Below are 12532 nucleotides of genomic sequence, written 5' to 3'. Positions count from 1 at the left end.
GATATTATCATTACAACCAGACCATCAGGATCACCATCAGACCCAGGACCACCAAGAATATTTAAAGATATCCTTCGCTCAACCTGTACAATAGAGGAAGTCAGATGCCTACTCAGCAAGTCCCTAGAACTAGGTTCATACCCTCTAAAAACCTTTTAACTTCAGACCTTCACCTCAAAAAGAAATTTTTTTAACCATCTGATCCAGCAAACTGCAGGCCCATATCAAATGGATCATTCTTAGGAAAAACATTTGAGAAAGCAGTGTTGACTCAGCTCTTTACCTTTACCGAACATTACGGCTTACTGTCGACCAACAGTCCGGTTTCAGACCAGGCACAGTCACAAAAACATCACATATATTAGGGATGATGTAAAACGAAAAGGTTACTGACCAGTAGGAGTAGTTTTCCAGCTTGAAGAGTTTTCTGGATTCACATGCTGCATTCTAGTGGTTACGTCCGAAATAGTCTTACTTTTCAATTTTTTCAGTGTTTTGGGTGCTGTTGACCCCCATTTGGTGCTAGGTCCGTCCTCTGCTTGACATCAGACGTCGCCCCGGATGATGTTGTGCGTAGTAGCCATTTTCTGTGCTTCAGTCGTTAAGTCTTTCAGATGGCACTTTAGTGAACTGTTAATTCTAGTCCCCCATCTGTTTGTATTGCTCGTAGGGGAGGCTGGGTAGGTCGCATGTGAATCGAGAAAACTCTTCAAGCTGCAAAACTACTTCTACTGATAAGTAACCATTTCGTTTTGAGGCAGGAATCCTTTTCTGGATTTGCATGCTCTGCATCAGATTGCGTAGCGGTTTTTCCCTTCTTGTGGAGACTGTGGTAAGAGACTATGCGAACAGGTGTTGAAATACCTTTTGTCCTTCTAGCGCTTCCTTATTCATTTGTATGTCCACACAGTAATGTTTGGTGAAAATGTGTGGGGCTGCCCATGTTGCTGCGGCACATATAGTGTCTATTGGCACATTGGCCATGAATGTTAGGGTTCTCCTTTCTTTCCAATTGAGGGAGCTTAGGGTTTTTACTGTGGTGGCATAGTATAGTTGAATGGTTTGGACTATCCATTGTGCAATTGTTGCATTTGTGACAGGCGTTCCTGTCTTAGTATGCGAGTATGCAACAAACAGCTGTTTGCTCTTGCAAGCTTTTTTCTGTTTTCTGTAAATAATATAGTAGAGCCCTCCTTACATCTACGGTATGGAGGCTCTTTTCTCCTTTTGTTTGTGGGTCTTTGAAGAAGATTGGTAGGAGAAAGCTTTGATTCAAGTGATTCTTGGACACAACGTTTGGTAATAACTGAGGATTGGTTCCTAAGATTACTTTGTCCTTATGGATTTGAATATATGTTCTATGGTTAATGCTTGCAGTTCACTTACTCTTTGGAAAGATGTAATGGCTATTAAGAATGCTGTTTTTAAAGTGATGTGTTTGAGGTCTGCTTTGCGCATGGGTTCAAAAGGTTCTGTCATAAGTTGCACGAGGACTCCATTTAAACTACACGTGGGGGCAGGAGATGTCCTTGGGGGTGCCATTCTTTTAGATTCCTCTAGGAATCATTTTATGACAGGTCTTCTAAAGAAGCTCTTGCATGATTTTCCTCAGGTGTAGGCTACAATATCTGCAAGGTGTACCTTCAGGCTTGAGTAATTGAGGTGACTGTCTAGGTGGTCTGTTAGATATGTCACTACTGTTTCTTGTGTGGAGATTGACACCATCAGATTGTTTGCTGTGCACCAAGTGTTCTATCGCTTCCATTTTGCGGCATAGCATTGCCTTGTTATTTGTTTTCTTGCCTCTCCTAGAAGTTCCATTGTTCGTTGAGGTTTAGGTGACCAAACGTCATGTATTCTGGTGCCAGGCCGCTAAGCGTAGCGTCGCTGGCTCTGGGTGGAAGATTTGGTCTTGTTGCATTTTTATTAGGTCATTGTCTGCTTTGAGTCTCATTATTTGTCCCTTGGACAGTTCTAGCAGACTTGAGTACCATATCTGTCTGGCCCATTGTGGAGCAATGAGAAATAGGTTTGTTCCTCATTGTCTTGCTTTTTCTAGGACTCTTGTGATTAGGGGTATTGGTGGAAAAGTGTATGCAAATGTCCCTGACCAATCTAGCGACACAGCATTCCCTTTTGACAGGTGGTGATGAAACCTGGAAGCAAAGAACTGGCCTTTCTTGTTCTGTATTGTAGCAAATAGGTCTATTTATGGGGTCCCCCAGAACTTGAAGATGTATTGTATTGGCTTTTGTTTCAATTCTCACTTGTGGAAGCAGCTGTTCACCTGCTTAGTTGATCTGCTGTTGTGTTGTATATTCCTGGTAGGTGTATTGTTTGTAGATTTGTTCTTAGTGAAAATCCCCATCTCCAGATCTGTTGTGCTAGCTTGCTGAGTGAGATTGATTTCGCACCGCCCCATTTGTTCAGGTAGAACATTGTGGGGTGTTGTCTGTTTGAATCAAGACAGTGTTCCTGTGAATGTGTTTCTGGAACACCTTCAGTGCTAGGAGGATTGTTTTCATCTCCAGGTAATTGATGTGTTTTATGGAGTTGAGGTTGTTCCACTGACCTCGTATCTTTAGTTGGTCGAGGTACGCTCCCCACCCGTGTTGGGATGCATCCTTTATTGTCGTAGAGGGAGTTGGGCTTTTGAAAACTGTTTAGTGATCTGTTCCTGGATGTCCACCATTGTATTTCTGCTTGCAGACTGTGCGTAACAACCGCTAGATCTGCCCAACTCCCTGTTCCCTGTGACCAAGTGTAGGAAAGCCATTCCTGGAAAGCTTGCATATGGAGGCGGCCATGAGGAATGAGTGGGATGCATGATGTCATCATGCCCATGAGTTTCATGACTCTCCTCACTATCAGAGATTGACCCCTCTGGTAAAGTGACGTCTCCGGTCTGATGGCTTGTATCCTGTTTTGCATTGGATAAGCTTGTGTGAGTTCGGAGTTGAATCTTGCACCTAAGAAGGTTTTTTCTTGTTCTAGCTTTGTGGTTCACTTCTTGTGATTTATTGAGAATCCTAGTCTTTGGAGTGTGAGGATTACTGTTCGAAAATGGCTGTGACGTTTTTGTCTTGTATTTGCCTTTATAAGCCAGTCGTCTAGATAGAGATAGAAATGTATACCCTCTTTTCGTAGGTGTGCTGCAACTGCGGCTAGGCATTTGTTAAGACCATTGGTGCTGATTTTTTTCCGAAAGGTAGTACCTTGAACTGGTAGTGTGTTCCCTCGTGCAGGAATCTGAGATACTTTCTGTGGCATTTGTTCATGGGAATGTGCAAATAGGCGTTTCTGAGTTCTATTGTTGCCATGCAATCTTCTTTTTGAATTTGCAGTATTATTTCTTTAAGGGTAATCACTTTGAAACGTTGCGTCAAAATGAACTTGTTTATGAACCTTAGGTCTAGGATAGGCCTCAGTGTAAGGTTTTGTTTGGGCACTGGGAAATAAGGTGAGTAATTTCCATTGAAAAAGTATTCTCTTGGTACAGTTTCTATCGCTTGCTTTTGAAGAAGCTCCTTGATTTCTGATCTCAACTGTGTGATTTCTGACTTGTGATACCTTTTTATTCTTGAAGGGTTTGCTGGTGGCGTCTTTGTGAGCTCTATGCAATACCCATATTTTATCAAATGTAATATTAAATTTAATTATCTTCAGCTCCTTAAGCAATCTTCCCTCGTCTGAGTCTCTCTGCAGGGCTCCATGGGGTTCTTTGGATCGCAGCCGAACTTCAATTGCATTTTTATTCAGTCGGGGCTGCCTTAGGCTGTGCCTTTTTTTGTGGCCCTTCCGTTCCGACGGGTGTGGTGGGTCTTACCTTGTCCGTCTTTTTCTCAGCGTCTTTCGCCTTCTTCTTCTGCATGCGATTTCTGTGTCTTCATTCGAGAATTTCGACATCTGAACCTTCATGCCTCAACTCTGCTGGAACCCCTTGGTCCGCATCATCGCTGGAGAGACCCAAGTCCTTTAAGGAAGGTTTCTTCTACCCTTGGGACAATGTCGCGTAGTGACCCTCTATCTGCCTTCGGCGCGCCCTAAGAGTCTTCAACAGGAACACAGTGAAGGCCTCGCAATCCTTGTCCTTGTGTTCCTTGGGCAGACAAAGGTTGCACACCTCATGTGGATAGCGTTGGGCGAATTTGGGGTGGCACTTGGGGCAGAATTTGAAGGGGGTATTTTCCATGGCCCCTACTTTGCCATTTGTCGATCCCTGCATCGTCGTGTAGTGGAGGTATTCTATGTTGAATATGCTGACTCCGTAGTCCAGTTGTGTTCTCCGGTAGCTTTGTCGATACGATGTTAGATTTTGATCCAGGATTTTCTACAAACTTTGGGAGCGTCCCCTCCTGCTTCCAGAGCCAACGGCGGAAAAAAGAATCTGAAGATGGCTACTACGCGCAACAACATCTAGGGCGGACCTCGCACCAAATGATGGTTGACCATGCCCAAAACAAAGAAAGGAAAAAACCCACAAAAAAACAAAGACTATTCCGGACCCAACCACTAGATGGTGGAATAATGCACAGCATGTGAATCCAGAAAAGGAATCACACTGCAAAACTCCCAGTTGTCAAAAACAGAATATCTGTTTTATTACTACTGGATTTCTTAGCAGCATTTCACACGGACCACCATCACACAATACTGCAAAGACTTGAAGTTTAGGGGATTTGTAAAGCGCATGACTACCCTTGGGCATCTCAGCGCTGAGGTGATACAGGATGGAAGCGGTTAGCATTTGGGATTAGGGGAAGAGCCATGTCTTGAGTTTTTTTTTAAGGATACTTCGTTTTCAGTAAGTCGGAGCTCTGTGTCCAGACTGTTCCAGAGTGTTGGTACCAGATGGGTGAAGTACTTTCCACCTCATCTGGCTCTCTTGAATGCGGTCGCATTCATCATGAATTTTGAACTTGACCTGAGTTGTCGACAGGGAGAGTAATGAGACACCAACTTTTGGATGAGGGGGCTCTCAAATACATGAGCCAGACTTAAGGACTTGTATTTAATTCTTGCTTGAACTGGAAGCCAACGCAGTTCTCTCAGTGCTGGTCTAAATGAGTGGTGTCTAGGTAAGTTCACAAGTAGTCGGGCAGCTGCATTCTGTACGACTTGAAGTCTATTCGTAACATATTTAGGAGAGTCAAGAAAGATAGAGTTGCCGTAGTCCAGTCTTGATACCACTACGACCTGGACTACTGTCTTCCTAGAATCCTCTGGGAATAGGGATATTATTGTTCTGATCAAGCGTAGTATCCCAAAGCAGGTGCCTGAATTTTTTTTTTGATTGGACCACCATCGTTAAGTTTGTGTCTAGCCACATACCCAAGTTATTCTGGCTGTTTTAGGGGGAGGAGATGGTCCCCAATTGGTGGGCCAAGAGATCTTTGCGCGAGGGTTAAAGTTGTTGCCCAAAATCATCAGTTCTGTTTTTCCCCATTCAGTTGGAGGTTACAGTCCGCCATCGATGATCCGATTTTTTCCAGGCAAGGGACGAGTTGTCTGTGGTCTGAGTTGGGGGGGGGGGGGAAGTCAGATTGAGAACACTAGTTGCGTGTCATCGGCATATGACACAATAGAGAGGCCAAATTCCTGTGTTATATGTGCCAAGGGGGTGAGATAAATGTTAAAAAGTGTTGGACTCAGGGAGGATCCCTGAGAGACTCCCCAAGGTGCTGAGACAGAGTCTGGCTTAAATGCCGCCTCCATACATTGGAAGGTTCTGTCACTCAGGAATAACGCAACCCATTGGTTAGCTGTTCCTCTGATTCCGGCATTCTCCAGTCTTTGAATTAGCACTGTGTGGACTACCGTATCAAAGGCCGTGCTCAAATCCAAAAGTACCACAGCCGTGGTTCTCCCTTGGTCAAGGATGGATATACGTTTTTTAGTGCCCACTAACAGGGCTGACTCCGTGCTATGTTTTGGTCTGAGCCACATCTGAGTCTGGTGCATGATGTTGTGATTTTCAAGGAAAGTGGAGATCGTGCTGTTCACTTGCTTTTCTGCCATCTTGCCTAAAATAGGCAATAACTATATTGGGTGGTAGTTGGCTAGAGTTGCAGGGTCCAATTGTGTATTTTTTTAGCAAGGATTTAATGATGGCATGTTTCCATTCTAAGGGTACCTTGTCATTTTCAAAGAAGAGATTAATTAAATTACATAGTTGATTGAGGAAGGCTTTCCCACCTTGGGAGAGGATATAGGGTGGGGCCGGATGTAGCAGGGATCCTGATTTGATTTTCTGTAATAAGGAGGATATCTGATCAACCTTCATCGTCGGGATGGAAAGGAGGACTGGTGCAGCGGGCTGGAGTGGTCCCGCGGGTTCACTCTTTCTAGGGGTGTTTAGAGTGCTATGTGGGCCTTGTGGAGCACCTGAAGTCGTGATAGAGTTAGGGAGGAGGGAATTGTAGATGTTTTCTACTTTGCTCTTAAAGAAAGTGGCCAACCCATTGCATCTTTCTTTGGAATATGGGGGTCTGTTTATTCCTTGGTCTACTGTGGTAAGTGATTTGACGATTTTAAAAAGCTCCTTAGAGAAGTTAGAAGACTTTGCTATTTTTCCTTCGAAAAAGGCTGCCTATGCTTTCCTAATGCTCTTATGGTAGAGCTGTATGGCTAGTTTGTAAGCTCTTTTGAGCTCTGAATCATAAGACTTCCTCCAGTTAAGTTAAATTCTTTTGCAGCTCTTTTTTTATGCAACCGAAGTAGGACCGAACCAGGATGACCCGTTAGATTTTTTATGCGTTAGTAGGCCTGGCTTCCTACAATTCCAGTCAATAGAGCTATTAATCCAAGTTAGCCAGTTGCCATGTGCTGATTCCAGGTCTATGGTGTCTGGTGGTGTGGAGGACTCCAGATTGTTAATCCAGGGATTATCCTAGGCCATTTACGTTCCACTATTATAGGCTCTTTTTTTTTTGTTCACCTACATAGGGTTTATGGAGGTGCGGTGGAATCATGGCGTGGTCTGTCCATGGCATTCGCTTGGGTGCTAGTACCTCCAATCTTGGGTCATTTGAAAAAATGGGGTCTAAGAGATGGCCTTTTTCATGAGTGGCAGACGGTGCCAGTTGTACAAATAGTAGGGCTTCCATGTCAGCTAGGCATCTCCTGCTTGACGGATCACTGGGATCATCCAGATGGATGTTAAAGTCGCTTGGCACTAAGAATCCATGAAAATGCTTTCAAATGGACTGTCTCTTAACTAACAGACAGACAAAGACTAATCTACCTACACCCTTTTATATCACCTCCTCACATGGAACACTGTGGCATTCCTCAGGGGTCCATAACATCCCCTCTATTATTGAAAATCTATCAAATGCCCTTACCATATCTGATTAAATCATACAAACTAACCTGTTACAACTATGAAGCTGACACCCAAAGCCCTTTTAAAATGGATTGCCCCGAAGACCTCTACAATTCCAAACTTGATGACTGACTTTGTGCCATAAACACATGGATGATGAATAACCATCTAAAGCTCAATACCACAAAGACAGAGTATGTCTGTGAGGGAGAAGGGTTGAAGAGTTTCTCCATGCCCTACCCAGAAGAGGTAATTCAAATCTGTGCCAATATAAAATCAGGCTCTCCTAGAGATCGGGCACCCCCTAAGTTACCGAGAGGGAGCCTGGATACCCTGGAGCCATATATTAAATACTTGGTGGAGACTTCTCTTAGGACCTGTACAGTACCTGGATTTTGGAAGAAAGCTGTGGTACTACCGCTCCCAAAGAAACCTCATATAGGCCCAGACCAACTGGAGAATCTTTGCCCCATCTCCCTCTTGCCATATTTTGCCAGGTCTCAGAGAAAGTGGTAAATATGCAGCTGACGGTGCATATTGGGAGATTTAATCTCCTGCACCCCACTCAGTCCGGATTCCATGCCCGCTACTCTACGGAATCCGCACTGCTCTTGGTCACTAAGACCATCAGGCAATATGTGGACGCAGGCCAGAGGGCGGCCTTGATCCTGTTGGACCTAAGTGCCACCTTCGACACTGTTGCCCATCATACCCTGGTGCAGTGTTAGAAGAAAGGAGGTGTGTCAGACAGTGCCCTTAGCTGGCTGAAATCTTTCCTGTGGGGGCGCAGTTTCCAGCTGAGACAGGGATACCATTACTCAAAAGTCATCGAGTTAAGACCGGGGGTACCGCAGGGATCGACCCTGAGCCCGACCCTATTCAATCTATACGTGGCTCCTTTATGGGGAGATCGCTGATGGATTTGGGATTAGGGTTGAGGCCTATGCAGATGACACGCAGCTGGTGGTCTCCATCACACAGGCACCGGAGATGGCAGCCTTCAACTTCGTAGCGTGACTGCAAGTACTGGCCGCACGGATGGCTAACAACTGCCTGAAGTTGAATGGCAATAAGACCGAGGTGCTTGATGTGGGGGAGCTCCGTCGGTTTGGTCATCTGCCTGGTGGCCACAGAGCTTGGGGACTACGCCGGTTACCTGTGCGCAGGCCAAGCAACAGCTGCCAGGAAGACAATGGTCCATGCCCTAGTAACATCGCGCCTGGATTATGGTAACATTCTTTATCTGGGGGCCACGTCAAAGTGTATGCTCTGTCTTCAGGGGTTGCAGAACGCAGCAGCAAGTCTGGTGCTTATGCGCCCGAGGAGGGCTTCGGCGAAGGCAGCGCGGGCTGCTCTCCACTGGCTGCTGATAAGGGAGAGAGTCCTGTTTAAGGCAATGTGTGTTTGCCACCGCATTCTGCAGGTGACTGCCCCCTCCTATTTGTCGGAGCTACTCACCCCCTATGCTCCTACTCGCCAGCTAAGATCATGTGGGAGGGGGTTGGTGTGCGTTCCTGTGACCAAGAGAGCAAGGATGGGTGGACGTTCGTTATGACTGTTGGCTGCCCAGCACTGGAACAAACTCCCTGTGCACCTCCGGATGGAGGATCGAGAGAGCATTTTCAGGAAAGATTTGAAGACTTATCTTTTCCCCAGGGATAACTAGGAAAGAGGCGGTTGGGTGGACTTCTTGCAGTGACACCACAGCGCGAGGATACACTGGCCGAGTGTAACCATGCTCTTTATAAATGTGCTTATTATTTTACAGAGATTATGACATACCAGCCTACCTCCATTTTTCCTAAGGAACTTGAAGCCCCCCCTCTCTGACACCATCTAGAGAAGTAAGAAACCTAGGAGTAACTATGAATTTAGACCAGTGTTTGATACAGCATATAACAACGTCACAAACAGTGCTTCTACACATTGAAAACACTATGTTGCAGCTTCCCACACCTTATATTCTAACAAACTGAGAGCCTTCCTCACGCTCGTAATCTGCAAGCTTGACTATACCAGCTGCCTGTATCTTGGCACATCCGCATTCATTATACGTAAAATACAACTTATCCTAAGTACTGCACCATGTCGTCTTATCCGTCTTCATCCAAGAAAAGCATGACTCCAGTCCTGCAATTGCTCCACTCCCTACCTAGAGGAGCTGCTAGAAGGGCAATGTTCAAAGCACTGTACATTGTCCACAACGCCTCCCAAAGAAAGAGGCACTGCTTTCTCAGTACAAGCTGCCAAGGTCTGCAACTCACAACCAGCCAGTATAAGAAACAGCCAGGCCCATATACACTTCCGAAGATACCGAAAAAATTGTCTATTTCCTAGACAACTGCACCAACAGCATGCTGGCAACAAAGCCCAGAAAACAGTCACACCCTCAAGCACAATCCTCATCTTACAATCCACCAACAGCAAACAACTATTTTCATTATGCAGCTAGGCAAAAAAAGAAAAAAAAGGGTTGACCTACGGTTCGTCGTGACATTATATAATTATGTACTTCCATATACAAGAGTAATGGCCCACGATAATACTAAAACCATAAAATGCAGTGGTCCGCAACAAATTGTATATTATACCTATTACTTTCATATAACACATCTGCTATGAGGGTTGTCCCCCCAACAGCACTGTACAGCCAAACATCACCAAATGAATAGGCATGGAATAACTGAAGCGCTCTGTCACACATTACTGGACAATTTTGGAGGACCTCAATATAGTTTATTCACTGCACATCCAAAATTTCTATACAAGCCGATCGCTTCTATACGTCTCGCATAGACACTCAGGTTAGGGATGATAACAAATGTCCATCCCAAAAGATCTTGTCACTTCTCTCTCCCTCAACTATGCCAGCTCTGGACCACAACTATATACAAAATCTCAGATTGGACAACCTAGTGCGGTAAACATATAAGCACACTATCATATGAAGTACCATACTAGCAGAGACGTTTAAAGCTATCAGCATGCTGAAAACCATGTCTCTTACACTTCATCTTCCAACACACTGCGTTCCATAACACGATCACCACATTGAGTGATTATGACACAAACATAGGATCAAAACAAAAACAACATACTTCCAACCACACACCCTCCAATGTGTTGCGTGCTACTCGAGTAGGCAAGTGCTTCAGTACCCCACAAAGGCATAGTAATCTCTATAGAAATGCTACAATACAATAAAATACAATGTATCTAGTCAATTTTGTGAAAGACTCACAAGGAGGAAAGGTCATAATGAGAGACAGGGTAAAAGCAAGGTATCTTCTTGTACAGCATCAGAATCCACATTGGTCACCAAGGATTGATAACATGAAACAAATACCCAACCCTTATATTTTCGTTTCTGTTGGTTCCTTGAGTGCTGTGGTCAGCTATGCATAAGGTACTCACAAACATAGCCTAATATAGCGTAGGTTCAATTAATACCATTCACCCTGTCAAGAGCACTGAAAGCATCAGAACACATGCCAAAAGTCCATTACTTTACACTGCATGGTGCCAGCAATTAACAGCTGGCAAAATGCAAATAGGAATAAAATGTGTGGCTCAGTAACCAGATTAAAATGTGCAAAACATGATCCTTAAGGTAGAACTATTCTGAGCTCCTCTAATAAACATGCTGTCAAAATGTGATCCTTCTTCCACTCTATATGGGCTACTAACTGATGCATGCAATAGACTGGCCCCACTGAACGTAAAAAGCCTAAACGATTGTCTTATTAATGGCATGCAAGTTGGAATGGAAAACGGGACTGACAGCAGTGAAGCAATACTTGCAATCGGGATCAACAGAAACGGATCTACAATGTAATGTTATGCAATTTTATACACAAGTTTGCCCATTTCTTCATGTGTCTTGCTGCAGATCATGGAACTGCAGTTGCAGGTATGCTCAAGGAGATCCACAGACCAACCCTAGTCTGACTCAGTTAATGCAGTGCGTTTTGGGATGTGTAGAGTTGTTCAGCATTAGTGCTTCATGAGGGGTGGGGTAGTCTTGAGGAGTGCCGGCCTAACCTGTGATTTGGGTGGAATGTGCATAGTGAAGAGGGGGTGGTTGTTGAGATGGTAGTTTTTTGACCTCCACCGAATCCATGTCATTTCTGGTGGTGATAGCTGCCACTTTGGCATAAGTCCACTTCCCTACAAATCTTTCAAGTATGGTTTAAGAGTAGTTAGGAGCTGGGGTATAATCTGAGCTGAGATGCCTTTAAGGTAAATGACCAGCTTTCTGTTATCTTGTCTCTTCTTTCAGTGCTATGTATCCAATTAATATTTTGTAGGATGTTACCTATGCCACATTCAGTGTAGGTAAGATATGAATCTGAACAAAAAAACATCAAATTAAACATATTAAAAAAATCAAGGCCTTAAAAAAAAACTCACTTATAGGGTTTTTGAGGCAGGATACTGATTCTCGTCTTGTCCAGGATCTTCTTCAGCTTGTTCCTTCCTCCGACAGTGTTGGCTTTGCTTTTCTTCGTAATCTTCTCAAGTCCTATCACCTGTTCCACGTCAACAGCAAGATCTGGGATAGAGTAGCGGCTTGCCTTCTTGATATCACCTATTTTGGGCAGATGAGGGGCACCATTTCTTTTTTCCTCTGATAATCTTGACAACAGTTCTTTAAACACTGGACAGGATGACAAATGAGCAGAATAACTCAAAACAAACACGGAAAGGGCACGACGAAACACACATTGAAAGGATGTCACTGGCTATCGCTGTTCTGCATGATAGAGCACTAAGCACTCTGGCAGAAAGTGTTCTAGCCAAATACATGGCTAAGCACGTACTTTTTTACTATTTAAAAATAATAATTAGCTTTGCTCACTCTCTACAGCATGATAATCTATAATCCTCGATAAACAGAGTAGTTTAATTTGCTTACATTTAATGTAACAGAATTTCTGCATTAAAAAATGTATGTTAAGATTCATTAGACTTCTATTGGTATAATAATAACGTTTGTATTTGCTTTAAATATATATATTCCTTAGCAAGGCTTTGTGCTCATTACTGTTTGAGACTTGAGTCTAGCTTGTTAACCTTTCCAAGAGTGCCATGAAAAAGTCACTATACTTGTTTAGGACAAACAATTTCTATCAACTACTTAGTGGAGGGGTTCAGTGGCACAGCTTGGTGGGGGTCGATTTTTTAATTAAATCTTGCTTGTATGGGCAA

At 44.0% G+C, this 12532-nt stretch overlaps 1 protein-coding gene across 17 annotated transcripts in view; it reads right to left on the bottom strand.

Moving 5' to 3' along the window:
- The window catches only part of RAPGEF2 (Rap guanine nucleotide exchange factor 2), a 924668-nt gene that overhangs the window by 148610 nt on the left and 763526 nt on the right, over window positions 1-12532 (bottom strand). For 16 of the 17 annotated variants that reach the window (XM_086962364.1, XM_086962365.1, XM_086962376.1 and 13 more), the window contains one exon: window positions 11735-11981. In XM_086962364.1, coding sequence (XP_086818490.1) covers window positions 11735-11981 — 247 coding nt within the window. The remainder of the gene's footprint in view (window positions 1-11734; window positions 11982-12532) is intronic. The other variant, XM_086962374.1, reaches the window with a different exon arrangement.

This window comes from Lissotriton vulgaris, chromosome 3_1 (assembly GCF_964263255.1).
Source record: "Lissotriton vulgaris chromosome 3_1, aLisVul1.2, whole genome shotgun sequence".
Classification (NCBI taxonomy): domain Eukaryota; kingdom Metazoa; phylum Chordata; class Amphibia; order Caudata; family Salamandridae; genus Lissotriton; species Lissotriton vulgaris.
Note: the sequence above shows the minus strand (reverse complement) of the source record. Positions and strands in the feature narration are given on the sequence as shown.